At 33.5% G+C, this 20,834-nt stretch overlaps 1 protein-coding gene across 4 annotated transcripts in view; it reads right to left on the bottom strand.

The window, feature by feature from the left end:
• Positions 1 to 1,269: 1,269 nt before the first annotated feature.
• Positions 1,270 to 20,834, bottom strand: part of SNX16 (sorting nexin 16) — a 39,721-nt gene continuing 20,156 nt past the window's right edge. For all 4 annotated transcript variants that reach the window (XM_045978200.1, XM_045978194.1, XM_045978214.1 and 1 more), the window contains 4 exons: positions 15,362 to 15,431; positions 4,893 to 5,029; positions 4,182 to 4,301; positions 1,270 to 3,224 (listed from right to left, as the gene is read on the bottom strand). In XM_045978200.1, coding sequence (XP_045834156.1) covers positions 3,128 to 3,224; positions 4,182 to 4,301; positions 4,893 to 5,029; positions 15,362 to 15,431 — 424 coding nt within the window. In that variant the 3' untranslated portion in view covers positions 1,270 to 3,127. The remainder of the gene's footprint in view (positions 3,225 to 4,181; positions 4,302 to 4,892; positions 5,030 to 15,361; positions 15,432 to 20,834) is intronic.

Genomic DNA, 20,834 nt, shown 5'->3' with positions numbered 1-20,834 from the left:
GGTGTTAGGACAGGCTATGGCAAGTTTTTACCTAATGTAGTCTAAAATACCATTCGAATGGAGACTTTATCAGAACAAAAACATACCTGTTCTAATTGAGACCTTAAATAGGGAGGAAAAGTGGGGTTGAGAAATAAGAAAAATAAAGTCATGTTTACTACACAAAAGTAGAGCTCCTGAGGTTCTATATGGTAGCCATGGTGAACACAATTTGGCTGAAGGTTGCCTAAAAAAAGAAATCAAAAAAGGGAAAGACAGTAATATAGTCTTTAAGAAAAACAACAACAACAATAACAACAACAACAACAAAACCAGATAACTTCTTTAAGAAAAGCACTGGTTTTACTGCTGCTGAGACCTAAGAGAATTTTCTCTCATGAATCCTCATAAAGGTACTCTGTGGTGTAGCAGGCATAAGCCTTAAAATAAACACATGTGTTGAAAATGCAATTTCTGATGATTGTTTTGCTAGTAGACGCCAACAGCACAGAAGAAAATTGCAATGCAGTGAAGATAATTCTATTATCTTTTGGAAGAACTAAAATGTGGATCAAATATGTAGCTTTTTGAAAATCTCCCAGAGGATACAATTTAGATTCCTCTCTTTACTAGTTGAGAATACAGGCTTGTTTTTAACATAATCCCCAAACCGCTCTCTTCCCGTAAGTAATAAAACCTGTTTTAAAACTAGACAAATTGTTTTTAGATGTAAGACCACTGTTCCCTTTTAATATCACAAACGGATGAAGTAGACTACGTGGATTATTTATCTGAAGAACATGGTTTTCTAAATAATGTGCTTTAAATGTCTATACTCTCAGAATAGACATATAAAGCACATTTTAAAATGCTGGTTTATGGTTTTACTACCTACACATGAAGTTAATTTTTAAAAGGTTAAAAGAGTACTCACAGAAGTGTTTCCTGTTTGAATTATGTTCAACTTTTTTATTAATATTGTTACATTTGTAGCGCAGTGCACCTATTCACAAAGACTTAAAATGATCATAATTTGAAGAGTAAACCTAAAAAATAATCATAAACTCATTCCATATCTGTGAAATGGAGCAGTTAAGTATAATTACATTTACAATAATTGTAAGGGACAGAGAGAACACTGAAATGGAAGGGGAGAAACACTATTCAAGATCTAAACAACATAGCTACTGCTGTACTGAGAAAATAATTTATTAAACAAATACAATAATAGGAATAAAATGCATCATAAAAGTAAAAAGAGTAAATTCTAAATATAAATAGTGGTTTGTCTAATTAATAAGTTTTTCTTCACCCATCCCAAACTTTACAATCTTCTGAAAAGCCAGATTCAGAAGTGTATGGTTCACTGTAAAACAGACATGTATGTAGCATTATAACACCTGGGATTTAGCAAAGATCATCTTATCATTAGACTGAAAATGACATTAATTTAAATGATTGTTCTTTTTAAACCTTTTAAGCCTAGAATATTTTGAAATATTCTACAAAGAGAATAGTTTATTATATTCTTCCTGTCTCTCTCCCAGGATAGTAAACAAACTTCTGCTGTACTTTGTGGAAAATATTCTGAGACAGAACATAGTTGTGCATTTTGACAAAGGCTTTTAAATTTTTTGGTACTTTGTAAGAAACAGTGTCCTTTTTAGATCAAAAGTTAACAACAGCCACTTGATCTCTTAATCTATGTAACTAGGATATTAAACAACGACATTTTAGTATGTACATTAAGATACTGATAAACTTTTAGATAGTGAAGAAAACAAAACTGGAGATGGTTATTCTATTTCCCCAGTAAGTTTCCCTCAGCTTTTAGAAAGCACATGCAGTTCAATATACTGAGCAGTATTTCAAAATGCTAGCACGATCACAACACTTATTAACAGCAATATGCAAAGCACTGGAAATAGAAAATAAATGAGTAACTTCATATTGTAAAAATGAAACAAGGCACTTTGGACAACTATAAGCCAATCTGAAAGAAACACTTTTTCATAAAGCTGACTCACAGACCCTAGCAGACTGGTGTAAAAAGTCAAATAGTGAAGGCACTACATAATTCTTTTTCCTAACTCCACTTATTAAAGAAATTCACCAATTAAACTTGGCACAAAGGAGTTTAATTATCATAAAGTGCATCACTTGGCTAAATATATTAAAAGGAAAATCAGCCTTAATATATTATAGCAACATATTCACATATACAGAATAAAAATGCAATCCCAGGAGTCAATGTAGTTAAGGAACTTTATAGTATATATGGCTTTTTATTTTGTAATTTTTTTTATAACTCCCTACTTGCCTAGAATCTTTATTTTCAAAAGAGTATACCTTGATTAGCAAAAAGAGGTAGTATTCTGAAAGAGGAAAACTCACTGATTCTATAGGTAGAGATTTAAGATAAAGATTATGTGGAAAATAAACAAGTACAACTTATAATAAACTAGGATACTTATTATAGTATTCTGATAATGTATCAGCTTTTAAAATCAAGGCTATTTTATCACTTTAGCTATGTTATTTTATTATAGCTCTTTCAAATAGTTTTCCTTTGGTATTAGAAAGTTTTCTTCTTTTTAAATAGCAGTAACAGGCAATTTTTTATTTACAGATGGTAAATGTATTGATATTTAAAACTTAATTCATCTTTACCCTGATTTAAACGATAATGAAAATATATCATGTCATAGATACAAAGAAGTATATCAACCAGATAGTAACATGCATTTAATGTCCATTTAACTGATAAAATTGGCATTTTAAACACAAACTCAAACACGCACGCATACACACAAGAGTGTGCACACACACATTACTTTGGAGCAATATATTGGCAAAATACCAAAATAATTTTTGCACATTATTTAAGAATTGAGTCTTGATAACAGAACTCAAACTAAATTTTTTTTTTTAGTGTATTAAATACAAGGTTGGATAAAAGACAATTTAAAGCAGCAGTGAATACATTTCTTATCCCAATAACTTAAAAAACTTTTCTTTATGTAAACTTTATACATGTGCAATCTTTCTGTTTTCTGTAAATGCTTCACTCTTTTTTTCTTTTTAAATATTTGCCACTCTATTCTAAATTTGCTGCAACATATACATGGAAGGAACTGCTTGTCATGTATTAGTCTTCTTCAGCATTGTATGCCACTTCTGCAACTTCTATGTCTGATACAGAATTTTCAGGTTCATTGAAACTTAAGCATGGCTTACCATCAGTTCTGCAAGAAAAGAGAAACATATCAACAAAGAGATTAGAAACATGCGATTTCACTTCACTATCACCTTTAAAATTTTTTTATCTAATGGAAAGATTATTTAAATATTAATGTGAAAATATTTAATGGAAAAGAATATTTAAATATTTGATCAGAAATTACACACCCCCCATATATATATATATATATATATATATATATATATATTTAACGATTTTATGTATTTATTTGACGCAGAGAGAGAGAGAGACCACAAGCAGGGGTAGTGGGAGAGGGAGAAGCAGGCTCCCAACAAGCAGGGAGCCCAACGCGGGGCTTGATTCCAGGACTCTGGGATCATGACCTGAGCCAAGAGCGGCCGCTTAATGGACTGAGCCACCCAGGTGCCCCAAGAAATTTTATATTTTTAAGTTGTTATTACCAGACAACATCTATGGAGATATTTTTGAGTCTTTCAGCTCTCCCAACTACCATTTATCACAAAAAATCCAATTTATAATGACCTTTACCAACATAAATTTGTTCTCATAATTACAGCTTAGCTGCTACCACTAAAGTATTTATAATGACTTTGGATTTATGAGTAATAAATATTCTATGTGCCTTCAAATATACTATCTTCATCACTCCTGTTAGGTAGGCAGGCTTGTTGCTATTATAGTATCCCACTTTTTGAACGGGAAAAGACAGGGAGATTAATTTGTTAAACTTAATAAAATTAATGAATTAACTGAATAGGTAATTTAGACATATCTTCAAAGTAAGTAATAATTTACAGCCTAGATGTCAAAGATTCATTTTTAGGGACAGCCTAGAATATCGAATAGTCTTTCTTTATTTGCTCAGCAGATTCATGATATAATAACACTGAGTTCATAAAAAAAACAACTTGATAGAGTATTACTATTTCCCCTCTAATTAATCAGATAATTAGGCCATAATAAGCCAAATATTATTTACCTAGATTCCTCATGCAAAACCTCTTGATCAACCTCAAGTGAGGAGAACTCCACCTTTGGGATGTGTCCACCTTCTGTTGCTGATGCGTGCAATGACTCTTCAGGTTCTAAAGACAATGCTCTGAAAGTAAATTAGAGCAACAAGTTATTTTCTACAAATAAAGTATGTATTAGTTTATTTTTGTAAATCACATAACTTTAGTAGTCTTTAGCTATTCTTAATATAGCTAATAAATTGCTGACTCTGGGAGTCAACAGAGAAACTAGTATTTATAATTAATATAATATGTATTTTATAATAATATATATAATTAATATCATATCATGTAAATATAGTATGTAAATATGTAAATATAATATGTAAAATGATTTTAATGTCAATTCAATATATGCTGACAAGAACACAAACTACAACTTTCATATGTGAAAAGTTGGTAGAAATGCCTAGAAACAAAGATACCATTTAAACAGGCTAAAATGAATAATGTTTATCTTGAACAGCTAGAGACTTGTATTTCTGATGTTTCCCATCCTTCAAATGTTCAACCTCCTAAATAATTATCAAAAGGCAATTTTCCCAATCTGTAAGGAATTACACCAAGAGTCTAAGACTTCTGGAATCAGAAATTTCCTAAATCATACTAAAATACAAAGGGCATTTAGCCCAGAGTATTAAGAGTTTAATGAGTAAGGCGTAAATATCACAATACACCTGATTCTGCTCTCTAGAGTTTCTATATGAAGTTGCTTTTCATGCAGCAGTTTCTTCAGTGATTCCACCTCTTTTTGTTTTTCAAGTAGTTCTTTTTGAAAACGGTAGTTTGTCTCTTCTAAAGTTTCACAGAAAGCCTTAAAAACAAACAAAAAATTCAGAAAAAAAATTACTTATGCAGTATCTTCCTCAAGAGCATTTATTTGAGGAGTTAAAGAACATAATCAAAATAATATGTATGCAGCCCCAACAATTAGTTCTCTTTCCTCATATTTTTCGGTCTCTGCTATCTTGCTATCTGCCACCTACCAGCGGGACTTCTAACTACAGGTCCCCTTTCTTGAGAATTGTTAATTAGTAAGCCACAGTGCTTGAAATGAGTATGTGATAACCCTCTAGAATAGAACTGGGGGAAAAAATGACCAAGTTTTAAGTTTCTGTTCTCCTTCATCTATTTTTGCCTAGTCCTAGATGAATATACTTTTTTGAAAAACTGACTATTCGTTCGTATTAGCTTAGCAGCAATACTATTGTAACAACCTCCTCCACAACACCAAAACAATGTTGGGTTCTTTTTTCAACATTGTTTTTCTCTTGCTTCTCCTTTTCCCAGATTCATTCAAAATTGACATGTTATCCTTCATACCCGGGATACTAAACACTGCTGAAATAAAGATTAAAACAAACAAAATCGTTCTACCATAAAAAATGATGTCATGAAAAAAATGTGGGTCACTTATTTTGATGAGGCTTTCAGCATTACTGATCAATTCTTTTAATTATTCCTAGTTATCTATCACTCCCTGTCCTGTTTTATAACTTGACCCCTGGTAAGTCCCCTATAGTGTGTTACTATTGCTGATTCCAAACCCAGCAGATGATCTTGATTACTGTATCAGGGGGAAAAAAAAATCACTGACTCCCTGAATCCCAGCTACTTTCACATCCTGTTCTTTTCCTTAAGAACATGAGACTCTTTAAGTTATCTTATCTACTTACTCTTCCTCCTCTGGAAGCGTGTTCAACCACATACACTTTGTCTTAAATTTTCAACCTTTCCGTCTCCAGTGGACCCTAAATTTCCTTAATAAACTTGACTGAAGTTGATTAAGTAAGCCCTAAAAATTTCTCTATAAAGAAAAATCATCACCTCCCTCTTAATCATGAGTCTATCTAGCTATTAACTCACCTCCTTCCTTTCAAAATGAAAAAATTTATCACAAAAGGTTTATATCACCCAAATTTAGCCCCCCATTTACTTCTAAAATAATTAAATTAGAGGAATTTCACTCTTTTTCTCTACCAACTATGCCCAGGGAAAGGCAAACAATGACCTTCTAATTGTCAAATCCAAAGTGTTGTTTTAATGACTTCACTGCATGTCACTGTTGACTTAATTTTTTTTTTTTTAAAGTTTAATGGAATCTCTTTCATTGGCCTCCATGAAACTTTATGGTTTGCATCTTAACTTGGACAGCTACTTCTTAGCTTTTTATCTGTTCTTTGCATGTGGCCATTCATCAGAGTTTTGCCCTTGGTTATGTATTCTCTTGCTCTATGTGTCATTCCTGGGCAACTGCACTTACTGTTAAGACTTCAGCTCTCACCTCTACTATACTATCAACTTCTAGTGGGTTTGTTGTTATTAATCTCCAGCCCTCAACATTTCCTGAGTGCACAGACATCATTCATATACCTGCTGACCAGATATATGATTCATATATCTCTTCAATTAGATGTACCAATGGCAAGTCAAATAGGGTATCTATTCTACCATCTCATCATTAAAGTCATCAAGCAGGCATCTTAATCACTCCATTCCCCTAATTTCTATGGCCCAAAGATAACCCAGTTTTTCCACCTTTCCCTTACCCTCATTCCCTACTGCCTCATCAACACTTCTTATGTTTTTGTCATTTTTTTCTCATTTCTACAGTCTTCAGTTCTTAACCAAACTATAACACCAGTAAACTAATTGGCTCATCTATGTTTACTTTGGCAATCTAAGTTGGCTTTTTTTTTTTTAATTGTGTTATGTTAGTCACCATACAGTTGACTTTCTTAAAAATACATTTGATCGGGGCGCCTGGGTGGTTCAGTGGGTTAAAGCCTCTGCCTTCAGCTCAGGTCATGATCCCAGGGTTCTGGGATCGAGCCCCGCATCAGGCTCTCTGCTTAGCAGGGAGCCTGCTTCCTCCTCTCTCTCTGCCTGCCTCTCTGCCTAGTTGTGATTTCTCTCTGTCAAATAAATAAAATATTTAAAAAAATACATTTGATCATGTTACCTATGATTTAATACTGCCTAAATAATAAGGCCAAATATACGTTGGCAAATGAAGTACCTTATGATGTGACATATCCCTTTTACCCCAACTTCATAGCTTGCTGTATTTACCTTTCCTCTGGTCCTCTACATAACCCATGTTCCACCCAACTGAATTATTTTCAGTTTCTCAGATATTTATCTTTATATAGGTGGAAGTATATAATATATATCATTCTGTGGCTTATTTTTTTTACCTAATGACATAAGATGAACGTTATAAACACACCCATATTTAAAAATCTGGGTACATATGAAAAAAACTGGACAGTGTTCAACTATCATGCAAACAGAACATAGGAACACAGAGAAAAACAAAATAAATGAACCACACATAACTTCCATAGATGATAGTACGGGTGACCAGACAAACTAAGGCTTCTGGCTATAAAATACCTAGCTAAAAATCTAACTTTTTAAAACAGCTATGGAGGCAAGAAACAGAGGTAAGTCTCAGGGAAAAAAAACGAAGAGAAATGAAAACAAGTACCACCAGCATCTGTACTAACATAGCTTTGGGTAATGAGTGATAAAGGAGTGAGGAGAGGTTGCTTTTGGTAACTTTGAACTTTTAACACCAAGATGGGATAAGAAATGAATCAGACACATTTTAAGGGCTAGTGACAAAAAATCAGATACTCAGGAATAAAGTAAGGACTCTAAAGAGCAAAGCCATTAATAAAAGTCACTCATCAACATTGGAATACATCAAGGAAGATTGTGTGTCTCATCTTGGCCTCTACATGGGAGAGGTAAAGTCTTCCCTGAAGAATCCGTAACTATGGGCCAATGCCTCATGTTTTGGTTTGAATTTATACTATTCACAGTCAGAAATACCCAAGCTTTGAAATTAGCATAAAAAATGGTCCAGGATCAATGATACTCAAGGTATGCCTGCAGAATAAAACAAACTTCTATGGAAGGATATACCCTCAAGTTTGGCTGTTCAGTGTTCCTGGAGACAAGGTTCTAATCGAGGCAAATTTATAACGTAAATTACAAAACACACTTGGGTATCATCCACTGAAAAGAGGATTAGAATTCCATAAACTTCAGATAGCATATTACAAGATAAAGACCATAAGAGAAGAACATGTAAAATGACTGGAAAATATTTTTTAAAAGCCACTACTAAAAAAAATCAGGTATACCTGAGACAAAACAATAGAATGTCAAGACATGACAAGTATAGTCAATATTATTAAGATTTTTTTTTTTAAAGATTTTATTTGTTTATTTGACAGAGAGAGATCACAAGTAGGCAGAGAAGCAGGCAGAGAGAGAGGAGGAAGCAGGCACCCTGCCGAGTAGAGACCCTGATGTGGGACTCCATCCCAGGATCCTGAGATCATGACCTGAGCCAAAGGCAGAGGCCCAACCCACTGTGCCACTCAGGCATCCCAATATTATTAAGATCTTAATGGAAGTATCAAACAGTAGAATAATCCTGTCTGAAGACAACAGAGTAAACTGGAAGCTAGAACTAAGAAAATTACAGAATTTATTCATTGAAGAATGAAGCACGCGGAGATGGAGACATAACATGAAAGGTTAAGACAGATGGAAAAGGAAAATAACTAACACACATATTTATAAATTGGCCTAAAATAGAGAACAGAGAGAATGAGAAGCAATATTCAGTGAGAAAACAGCAGAAAATTTTCAGAACTGATTAAATATTAGCATTTTCAAACTTGGGAAGAATAATGCATCCCAAGGAATAGAACTGGGAAGGAAGACAAAAATAAACACCACCCACACATAAGATGGTAAAACTGCAAATGTTAAAATCAAAGAGAAGGTCTCTAAAACACTACGGAGAAAAAAGAGTTTACTAGAAAGGGACAACAATGAACTGAAAATAGATATTTCACAGCAGTGGTCTACAGCAAAGGCAGGGGAAAAGACCTCAAAGAACTGAGGAGGACTATCAAGGTGGAATTCTAGGCCCAGTTAAATCATACTTCAAGAATGAAAGCAAGATTGAAAAAATTTCAGACATTAAAGACCTAAATATTACCAACACACATTCACTGAAAGAGCTATTAAATGGTGTATTTTAAGAGCAATTAACTGAGCCCCAGTGGAAAGAGTGAGACAAAAGAACTTAGAATGGTGAGGAAAGGAAGTGCCAGTATGCAGGTAATTAAAGGAAGTACTGGCTCACTTTGGGGAGGCTGTAAACAACTCGCTTCTAAATTATTTGATGAAAACAATATATGGCCATTAAATAAAAGTGAATACAGAGCTTAGAAGCCAGGAGTAGAGGGAAAGAGGGAGGAAAGAAAACTCATTAACTATATAAAAGGAAGGAAAGGAGAAAAAGCAAGGTAAACAAAAGGCACAAAATAAAATGGCAGAAATAAATACATATATATTGGTAATTACTGACACATCACAATAAACTTGCCATTTAAAAAACAGATTCTTCTGTTTGCATCAAAAACCAAAAATACCTCTATGATGCTGACAAGAAACACACTTTTTTTTTTTTAAGATTATTTATTTATTTATTTGAGAAAGAGAGAGAGAGAGGGAGAGTACAGAGGGAGAAGCAGATTCCCCGCTGAGTAGAGACTCTAACATGGGACTTAATCCCAGGACCCCGATATCATGACCTGAGCCGAAGGCATACTCTTAACCAAATGAACAACCCAGGTGCCCCAAGAAACACATTTTAAATATAAAGATAGATAAATACTTATCAGGCAACAGGCAAATCTGCTCTTTCTTCCCTACAAAAAGTATAGCTTTATTAATCTCAGAGCAAAACGTTTCAAGTGGCAAACATTAGGCACAAAATGAGTCACTACATAATATAAAAGGAATGATTCATTACGGATATTTCAACTACAGAATTCCAAAGAAATTTTTTTAACAACCAACCATTATGAGTGAATTCAATATACTGCTTTTGGTAATTAAAGATACGTTAAGAGATTTTCAAAAAATCAGAGAAAATGCCTTATATCAATGTATTTTAAAATCTGTATGAATTGCCCATTTTTTTTAAAAAAAAAAACAAAACACCAAAATTGAGCCCTAAAAAAAAATCACACAATGTGAATAAACGGTATTCATTAAAGATAGTCAGTTGTTAAAAATCTACCCATACAACTACTAAACAAACTAAAGAAAATATCAGACTCAGGTTGTTTTACAGGTGACACACAGAATCATTTCCTTTAAAGTTAGAAACAGAGCAAAAGGATGTTTGCCATAACTGCTTCTATTTACTCTAAAGATCCCAGGTAGCACAAAAAATTATGAAAATAGAGTGAAAAGTATTAAGGATTAAAACAGAAAAACTGTAACTGTAGTATTTCAGGAGATATGATTACCTACACAGAAAACTTAAAAGGATCTACAAACTAATGAGAGATTTCACCAAAGTATAACATATAAAATATATAGAAAACAATAATACAACAGTAATAAATTAGAATATAGTAGGGGCCCTGGGTGTCTCAGTTGTTGATGGTCTGCCTTTGGCTCAGGTCATGATCCTGCAGTCCTGGGATAGAGCCCCCACTGGGCTCCTTGCTCAGTGGGGATGCTGTTTCTCTCTCTGCCTGCCGCTCCCTTACTTGAGTGCTTTCTCTCTCTGTCAAATAAAATCTTTAAAAAATAATAAAAATACCAATTATGATTAAAAAAACCCCAAATAATAAATTCTACAGCTTTCCCTAAAGGTTTTAGGAAAAAATTTAACCTTTTTTTAAATTTTAAGATTTTATTTATTTATTTATTTATTTATTTATTTATTTTATTTATTTGACAGAGAGAAATCACAAGAGAGGCAGGCAGAGAGAGAGGAAGGGAAGCAGGCTCTCCGCTGAGCAGAGAGCCCGATGCGGGACTCGATCCCAGGACCCTGAGATCATGACCTGAGCCGAAGGCAGCGGCTTAACCCACTGAGCCACCCAGGCGCCCCAAGATTTTATTTATTTATTTGACAGACAGATCACAAGTAGGCAGAGAGGCAGGCAGAGAGAAAGAGGGGAGGAAGCAGGCTCACTGCTGAGCAGAGAGCCCGATGCGGGGCTTGATCCCAGGACCCTGAGATCACAACCCGAGCTGAAGGCAGAGGCTCTAACCCACTGAGCCACCCAGGTGTCCCAAGGAAAAAATTTAACCTGTATTGAAGACTTTTAAACAAGACTTAAAGCAACGATCTTATTGATAGGAAGACTGAAGTCTATAATGACTCTGCTCTTCAAAATTAATCAATAAATGTACAATAATTCCAAACAAAATGCCCCAGGATCTTTTATGAAACTCACAAGTTGGTTCTAAAATTCATACGGAAAAACAAATGGTCAATTTTGAAGAAGAACAAGGAAGGGAAATCTTGTCTTGCCAGTTACAAAAATTATAAAGCCACAGTAATTAATTATCACAGTATGGACTCAATAAAGAAACAGAATAATTATTATAATGTAAAAGCAAATAGAAATGCTGGAGTTGAAAAGCACAACAGCTGAAGTGAAAAATTAACAAGAGGAGTTCAATGGCAGATTTCAAATGACAGAAAAATGAGTCAGTGAGCTTGAACATAGATCAGCAGAAATTATTCAGCCTGAAGAACAGAGGAAAAATGATTGGAAATAAAATGAACAACACTTCAGAAACACGTAGTACAATGAGAAGTATACAAATATATGGCTAATGGGAATCCCAGAAGAAGGCTAAGAGGAAAGGACTGAAAAATTATTTGAAGAAATAATGGCCAACCACTTCCTAAGTCTGATGTACAGTACTAATCTACTGAATCCAAGAAGCTCAATGAAGCCAAATTTTGATAAATACCTTGATATATCATAATCAAACTGCTGAAAGTCAAAGAAAAAAATTCTTGAAAGTAGCAAGGGCAGAATGGCTCATCATGTCCATGGGAACAATATAATTAAAGGCTGATTTTTCATCAGAAACAACGGAAGCCAGAAAAAAGAATGACACAAAGGAGTAAAAGAAAAAAAAAAAACCACCAATAAGACATCCTTCATAATGAACTTTCCCAAATAAACAAAGGCTGAGAATTTGTTGCCATCAGACCTGCCTTACAAAAACTACTAAGGGAAGGAAGGCATTGAAGCTGAAAGAATGTGATATCAGATGATAATACCAATACACAGCAAGGAATGAATTCTATAATGACTTTGCTCTTCAAAATTAATCAATAAATGTACAATAATTCCAAACAAAATGCCAGAGGGCTAGAAATAGTAAATATATGCACAAATATAAAAGTTTGTAACATATTTTTCTCATTTCTTCTCTTAATTTCTTTATAAGAGAAGACTATATAAAGAAATAATTATTATACTATATTACTGGGTTTATGACACACAGATTTAAAATATATAATAAATAATAGGGGTGTCTGAATGGCTCAGTCAGTGGTGCATGTGACTCTTGATCTCAGGGTTGTGAGTTTGAGCCCCATGTTGGGCCTAGAGCTTACTTAAAAAAAATATGTACTAATAGCAATATTAAGGAGAGGGGACAAAAAGATGTACTGGAACTAAGTTTATGATTCCCTGGAATTAATTATTTCTCTGAAGTAGACTGTTAAGATGTATACTGTAATACCTAGAACAACCGTTAAAAAATAAAAAAGTAAAAATTTCTATACAGGAATCAAGCTGGCATATAAAAGATGTGTATTTCACATAATAGTAGGCAGTAAAGGATGAAGAAGACCAAAACAGATAAGACAGATAAAAAAATAAACTGCAAATGGCAGATGTAAAAGGTAAAGATGTCAGATTAAACAAAAGACCAAAACTCAACTATATGTTATATTGTTATATACAAGAGACAGACCTTGGATTGAAAGACACAAACTGAAGGGAAAAAGAATAAAAAAGATATACTATGTAAACAGTAACCATAAAAAGCTATAATAAACAAGACTGTATGGTACTGGCATAAGGATAGGTAACTGGGTTAATGGAAGAGAATTAAGAGTCCAGAAACAAACCCATTCCTTTATGTTTATTTGATTTTTGATAAAGGTACCAACACAAAAAGTGTACTGGCATAATGAGGTATCCATAGGAACTTAAAACCCTTATCTCATATGTTATAAATATCTATGAGGTCAGAATGGATTATAGACTAAATGTAAGAGCTAAAACTTAAAACTTCTAGAAAAAAATGGAGAAAACTTTTGTTAACCTGTATTAGGTGGAATTCTTTTTTTTTTAAAGTGGGTTCCACAACCCCCCCCAACATGGAACTTGAACTCATGACCTGAGATCAAGACTTGGATGCTCTACTGATTCAGACAGCCAGGCACCTCTGGGTAAAGAGTCTTAATGATACAACATCATAAGCCATTAAAAAAAGAATGATAAAATAAACTTCATTAAAATTAAATATATTAGTACTTCAAAGACACCATTAAGAAGATGAAAAGACACATAGAGATCAGGAGAAAATATCTGCAAATCAGGTATCTGATAAAGAGGCTTATATCCAAAATAAAGAAGTCTTACAACTCAATATAACAGCTAAACACACAAAAAAAGGCAAAAGACATAAATAGCCAATTCATGAAACATATAAATGGCTAAAAAACACATAAAAAAGTGATCAACATATTAAAAAAAAGTGACCAACATAAAAAATTAGGGAAATGCCGATTAAAACTATAGTACAATAAATACCATTACATACCAACAACAATGGCTATACTCCAAAAGACAGAAAAATCACATTTAAGAGGACGTAGATAAAGTGAAATTCTCATACACTTGTGGTGGGAATGTAAAATAGTATAGCTACTTCAGAAAAACAGTTTGTAACTTTAAAAAGTTAAACAAAATTTGCCATATAAGCAAATGTTCCATTTCTAGGGATCAATCCAAGAGAAATGAAGACAAATGTCCACACAAATCCTCTATGAGACTGTTCACAGCAGCATTATTCAAATAGCACATAACTGGAAATTATTCAAATGTCCAATTGGTGACTGAATAAAAGAAGTATGGTATATGCAAACAATGAAAAACCATTCAGCAACAAAAGTATTGCTTCTATACATTTATAGAATATGAATGGTTGACCCTCAAAAACATGATGCTAAGTGAAAGTAGATGTAAAGATTATATAATGTATACTATGTTATGCATACTGTATTTGTAAAATATTATGTATACTGAACACTGATCACAAACACACACACACATACACACACACATGCACAAAATATGACTCTATTTATAGAAAATAACCAGAAAAGGCAAATTTGTAGAAACTGAAAGCAGATCAGTAGTTGTCTGGTGCTGCGAATGTTGGACTGACAGCAAAATGGCTTGCAGGATTTTTTTTTCAAGGTGATGGGAACTTCTAAAACTGAATTATGGTGATGGTAGCACAGTTCTATAAAATTTACTAAAAATTATTAAATCGTACTTTTGCAATGGAAGAGCAAATAGCTAATTTTATGGATGAAATTTTTACTTCAATAAGGCTGTTTCCAAAAAGCTATGGCATTTACTCTAATACAAAGAACAGATTCAGTTTAACTGAAAACATTACATATCTACCAATTAAATCTGTTCCATTTAAATGCAATTGAACATTTGGGGGTGGGGGAAAACTTGCATAAAATCCTACCTATTATTACCAAATCTGTTTTGTGAATCTAGCCAACTGCTTCAAGAAAAGGCGACTCTAACACGTCAATTAGCGTAATTTGAGGAGCGTCAAGCTTGAGTTGAATTGATAACAAGACAATAACATCTACTTCTGAAGGTAAGTTTTATTTGATTTTAATTGTAGGTTCTTTACTTTGATTCTTAGATGGGAGAAAACTCAGCACACAAATAGCACTTTTAAATGTAGTAAAATAAATTTCCAGATGATTTTTCTTCCAAACAGTAAAAGAAGAAAAAAATCAAGATTTAATTTTAGAGCTTCATTGATGGCATGGCACGTATGAACTTTTATTTTTTCACTAAACTAGGTTCATGTATTTCAATGAAAGACATCTTTGACTCAAACATTAAAAGTCTTCTGTGTAAAACGATGATGGTCTGAAATTATATTTTGCTGTTTGCTATTCCATTCAAGAAACAATGTAGTTATTGTACTGAATCATTTGTTCCCCTTTCCATGTGATACATAATACAGCACTTACCCTGCTTTCTTCTAGGCTATCAAATGGACCTGGTGGATCATCCAGACAAAGAAATTCTCTCACTGCAAGGCTTTTCAGAGGAAAAAAAATAAGCTGGGGTACAAATAATTTACAAAAAACAGAAAGCAAAAGTTACTTTGAAGCTATATAGTGTTTTAAGCAAGTTGGTTTTGTGGATATACCAAAAGCAGCAAGTTGGCTATGTGTTTTCACACAAACAACCAAATACAAATATAAAATCTATAGAAGACACAAAGATTTTAAACCATTTTCTAAGATCTTATGAAAACAGAGATTGTAAATCCATGCTACATAAAAACTGCAGGACAGGGGCACCTGGGTGGCTCAGTGGGTTAATGCCTCTGCCTTGGGCTCAGGTCATGATCCTGGGATCATGGGTCCTGGGATAGAGTCCCCAGTATCGGGCTCTCTCAAGTTCTCCTTTTAGTGAAAAGTTATTTTGTTTACATTATTATAAGGGATTTGTGGTGTCAAAAGTGTAACCTAGGAAGGGTATTTATCAGGCTCTCTGCTCAGCGGGGAGCCTGCTTCCTCCTCTCTCTGCCTACTTGTGATCTCTGCCTGTCAAATAAATAAATAAAATTTTTAAAAAAGAAAGAAAGAAACAAACAAAAAAACCAAAAAACCCTGCAGGACATAAAGTATAAGTCAGAATAATGGTATAGGAGACCAACCTAAATGATGAGTAGAAACAGGATTACTTCCAAAATTAGAATAGAATAAGCTATTCTAAAAATGTCATTATCTTGTTATGCAGAAATACAATTTCTAATTTATATTTCATTTGTTTTATTGTCAGGAGATGCTTCTAAAGTAACATAAAAGTATTTTCTCTGAAACAAGTTAAAGATTTTTTGCCATCATGTTTATTACATAATTTACTTATTTTCCCTAAAAAGTTTAAGAGAAAAAAATACTGAACAACTCATTTCTGAACTACCATAAATTTTGAAATAACATAACGAAAATGGTCAATTAATACATATATTGTATGTTCTATTATATACTTCATTTTTACAATAAAGTAATAAAGTAATAAAGTAAGCTAATGTTTTTAGCAAATCATAAGGAAAATACATTCATAATACTATGCTGTATAAAGTATATGTATAAGAGGATCTTAGGCAATTCAAACCTGTGCTGTTCAAGTGGCAACTATAATAGGGCATTGTCATCTTTCTCAATTATCGGAAATATGTTAAAATAGTAGAAAATTTAACTTCCTTATTACAAAAATACTCACTTTTCTAAAAGCAATTTTGGACTGAGAGGCAACTCTGCGCGTTAAAACGTATATGGAGACTTAAAATTTTTAGGTGTAAAAGGATAAAAATATGATTATCTTGAGGTTCTGTATAGATGTCAACCTATGCTGAAAAGGGAATAGTGCATTGGGGTTTTTAAATTGGATCAGATGGGTTGATGATTACAGGGGATGGTCATGAAGAGACAAATGGAATATACAGTGAAGCCTTTCCAAAAGTAAAAATAATGTTAATTAATACAGAGAAATGGTGTTAAGAAATTAATCCAGAAGATTGCAAAGACAGAACAAAGACAATTAAATATGTGGACAATAAAATCTTGACAATACAGGTAATAAAGAACACAGATTCAAGGAAACAGAAAAAACCTGAGTATTCATAATCATGAAATAATAGAGATGGAAAGGATCTTAAATGTGATCTAGTTGATTTTTAAAAAATGTGATTTATAGTGTGCTTTTTATCCTTTTATTGGGTTCAGCCAAGAGTATACATAAACATCTCCAGGAATAGAGAGTGTTCCACCTCTTAGAATAAACCATCTTATGTTTGAAAAATACTAAAAATTATACAGAATTATCTTCTACTGAGCTGAAATTTTTGGTCATGCAGCTTCTACTTAAGAACCTTAGTTCTGTTTTTGAGCCATTCAGGGCAAATCTAAGTCCTCTTTCACATGATAACCCTAAAAGCACATTTTAAGTGTTATATTTCCTCTAAACTTATATTCCGCCCAAAGCAGTACTAATACACTAATATTTTATTTTCTTTCATCCTGTAACAAAATTTATTGCATACTTAAAACCTACATGGGTCTGCACTCATGGAGCCTACATTTTCCCCCCAGTTTTACTGAGGTAAAACTGACAGTTAAAAATTGTACGTATGTTTAAGGTGTTACAACTTGATTCAAGTATACATTGCGAAATGTGAACTACAATCAAGCTAATTAACATATCACCCCACATAATTATCATTTCTAATATTTTTAAAGTACATTTCACAACAGGGCTTTCATATATCCTATTTCATTTAATTTTCACAATAATCATGTGCGGTGAAGACAGGCATTACATTTCCATTTTACAAATGATACCAAAGTTCAGAGAGTTAAAATGACCCATCCAATGTTATAAGTGCAAGTGGTAGAACAAGACCTTGAATATGTCTTCTGAGTGAAAATATGTACCTGTTTCTACCTTTAAATTCTTTTCTGTTATATTTTGGTTCATTTGGATCCTTTCCTCTTGCTGGTCACTTCCCTTAGAAAACATTCAACTTGTCTGTCTCCTTTAATCAAGGCCTCTAGAATACTGCAGTTGGTCTAAGAGCACAGAGAAGAACAGGACCACCACACATTTTTTTTGGTTTAGCTATTATACTTCTATCCACCCATTATTAGAGAACCAACTATTAGGCAAAAAATGAGCCAGAGGAAATAAGCTGATTTTGGGACTGAGAGGTCAGAAGTATGGATGAAACCCTGAGAACAGCCTTTAAAATTGATATGGAAAGTGCACAGAAGTTTATAGAAGGGTCTTTTTTTCTTTTTAATACTTCAAGTATTTGATAACTCAAGGTGGGACACTGTTTTCTTATAGGTTTATACCCAGACTTCCTCATTCTTTAGTAACATTTTTATTTTGCAAATTACTCTAATTATTGAAATGCTGCTGCTTGGAAAGAAAAAGTAGTTAAGGGGATATATGTATCTCTTTTTATATCTTTGACTTATAGTAAAAATTTAACCCAAGATCAACAGTGATATTGACAACGTACCCAGCTGTAGGAATCTTTTTTGGAGGGGCTTTTCTATTTCATTCTCCTTCCCTAAACATCTGTATTACTGCCTCGTGACCTATTTATTTTATATTATACTTCAGTAAAAAAAGAAAAATCTTTCTCATCTATATAGCTCACTAGTGTGCTACTCAAATGAAATCCAATGGATTTTTTTCCAATATAGTTCACGGTCATATTCCATGCCCTACCTCCTTTAATCTGTAATGTAAGAATGAAATTTGAAACTGGATATACAACTCTGATTTATAAAATACTTTCTCAGGGGTTCACTACATTTCCTGTTTCAACAGGACTCAGGTGGCAGCGGAAGAGATTCAGTATGCTCATACTATTCCCATAGGAGAGGGACACAAAAGAATCTCTGGGAGATGGTAGCATTTGAGAAAACAATTTCTTTCACAGACATTCTGATATCTTTTTTCCCCCTTCTAGAAAAGGAAAGCTTTACCCATGCTTGAGAACCACTGACTAGAGAACTTTATTTAGGTTTGATAAATATTTGACTGCCTGAGTGTGCCATGGTTCTGCTCAGTGATTTCCTACATATTACCAATGTATAATTTATAAACAAATCAAGTGATTCACTTTTATTTATATAAAATATAAATACCAAAGACTCTATTATTGTTAAATGGTCTTAAATTAAATAGAAGTCATTTTGTTCCCAGAGAATTAAAATTTTTACTTCTTTAATTTTTTTAAAAATTATTTTCAGTTAGCCACTGTATAGTACATCATTAGTTTTTGATGCGGTGTTCAATGATTCATTAGTTACGTATAACACCCAGTGCACATCACAACAGGTGCCCTCCTTAATACCCACTATCCTGTTACCCCCAGAAGTCATTCTTTTTTAAAGATTTTATTTATTTATTTGACAGACAGAGAAAGAGACAGACAGACAGTGAGGGAGGGAACACAAGCAAGGGGGGTGTGAGAGGGAGAAGCAGGCTTCCTGGAGTAGGGAGCCCAAAGTGGGGCTTGATCTCAGGACCCCGGGATCATGCCCTGAGCTAAAGGCAGCTGCTTAACCAACTGAGCCACCCAGGCACCTCCTTTAGACATCAGTTTTTAAGAAAAAGTCTTACTCTTTTTTCCTCCTTGTTCACTGATAGGTTCAGTATAGCCCCCGATCTCTCCTCCATATTCAATCTTTAATACTTTTGGTTCCATTTGGCTATGCTAATAACGGTAAGAGAAACAGGATAAAAAGAGAAACCTATCTAAGAGAAAAATCCAACAATCTGGAATTAAAAGGTAAAGAAAGGCTTTGTATCTTTCTATGCCCTTTATAACCTAGAATAGTTTTTAAGTGTGTTTGGGAAAATTCTATTTTAAAATTGAGATCAGTTGTTGACTTAGCTTGCCTGAAGATAAGGAAACCACAGATGGTATCCCTCAGCATTTTTTATTATCAGAGCAAATTTGCCCTGTAACTTTTCCTCTGATTCTCTAAAAAAGTTTTCTGTCAGAGTTCTACGGTATTTTCAAACTTAGAAAATGATTTCATCTGGTGAACTTTCATCTTCTATTTACTATTATAGTTTACTCTTTTTCTTCATAAATATGTATCTGTTAACATTTTGATTTTTTTAAACCAGTAATTTAATAGCTAAAAGTGCTCTTAATCTTGAAATGTATATTTTAAAAGAAAAAAAAACAAACCCCTTAAAACTAATGCCTACAATTCATTAAAAGGTCAGTCAAGAACTAAGGAGAAAGTGTACTAAAAATACTAGATACCAGTTCTGTCAAAATCAAATTAAGCACAAAAAGGCTACTGCATGAAAATATTCCTCAAGGATTTCAGATAGAAATGTTCTATCAGTAAGCATTCCTCTTCAGGACTCTCTACCAGCTAAAAGAAAGTAACAGAAAATTGACATTAAACACAACCTGGGAGATAAGGACTCAGGGATCAAGGCTGGTGACAGTGAGGGTCACAATGGAGATAGGCTGACTGAGTATGAGGCTGAAGGGCTCATATTTAGAATCCTGTGGTAGAATATTGGGGTAGTGGGAAACCAGTTTAGGCCTTGATTATCTCTTGCCTAATTACTGGTCCACTTTTGCCCCTATGTTCAGTTTTATTCCTTCTAACCCAGAGTACTTCAAAAACAAACATTTATGTCAAACCCAGGTTAAAACCCATCTGTGCTTCCTCTAGCAAGAGGGAACAAAGCCAAGATCTTTGTGCTGGCATAAAACACCTGCCTACATTACAGTTTTAACTGTTTTTCCTAACTGACACTTAAAATAGTACATCTTCACAACTATTTTATGCCTCCATACCTTTACTCATGCTTACTGCTATTAACCTGGCCCATCCTTCCTACCTCTATCTGGCTAACTTGTATTTATCCTTTGTGGCTCAGCTCATCTAT

The sequence above is a fragment of the Meles meles genome, chromosome 1 (assembly GCF_922984935.1).
Source record: "Meles meles chromosome 1, mMelMel3.1 paternal haplotype, whole genome shotgun sequence".
Classification (NCBI taxonomy): Eukaryota; Metazoa; Chordata; class Mammalia; order Carnivora; family Mustelidae; genus Meles; species Meles meles.
The sequence above is the reverse complement of the archived record's forward strand: the minus strand, read 5'-3'. Positions and strand labels throughout refer to the sequence as shown.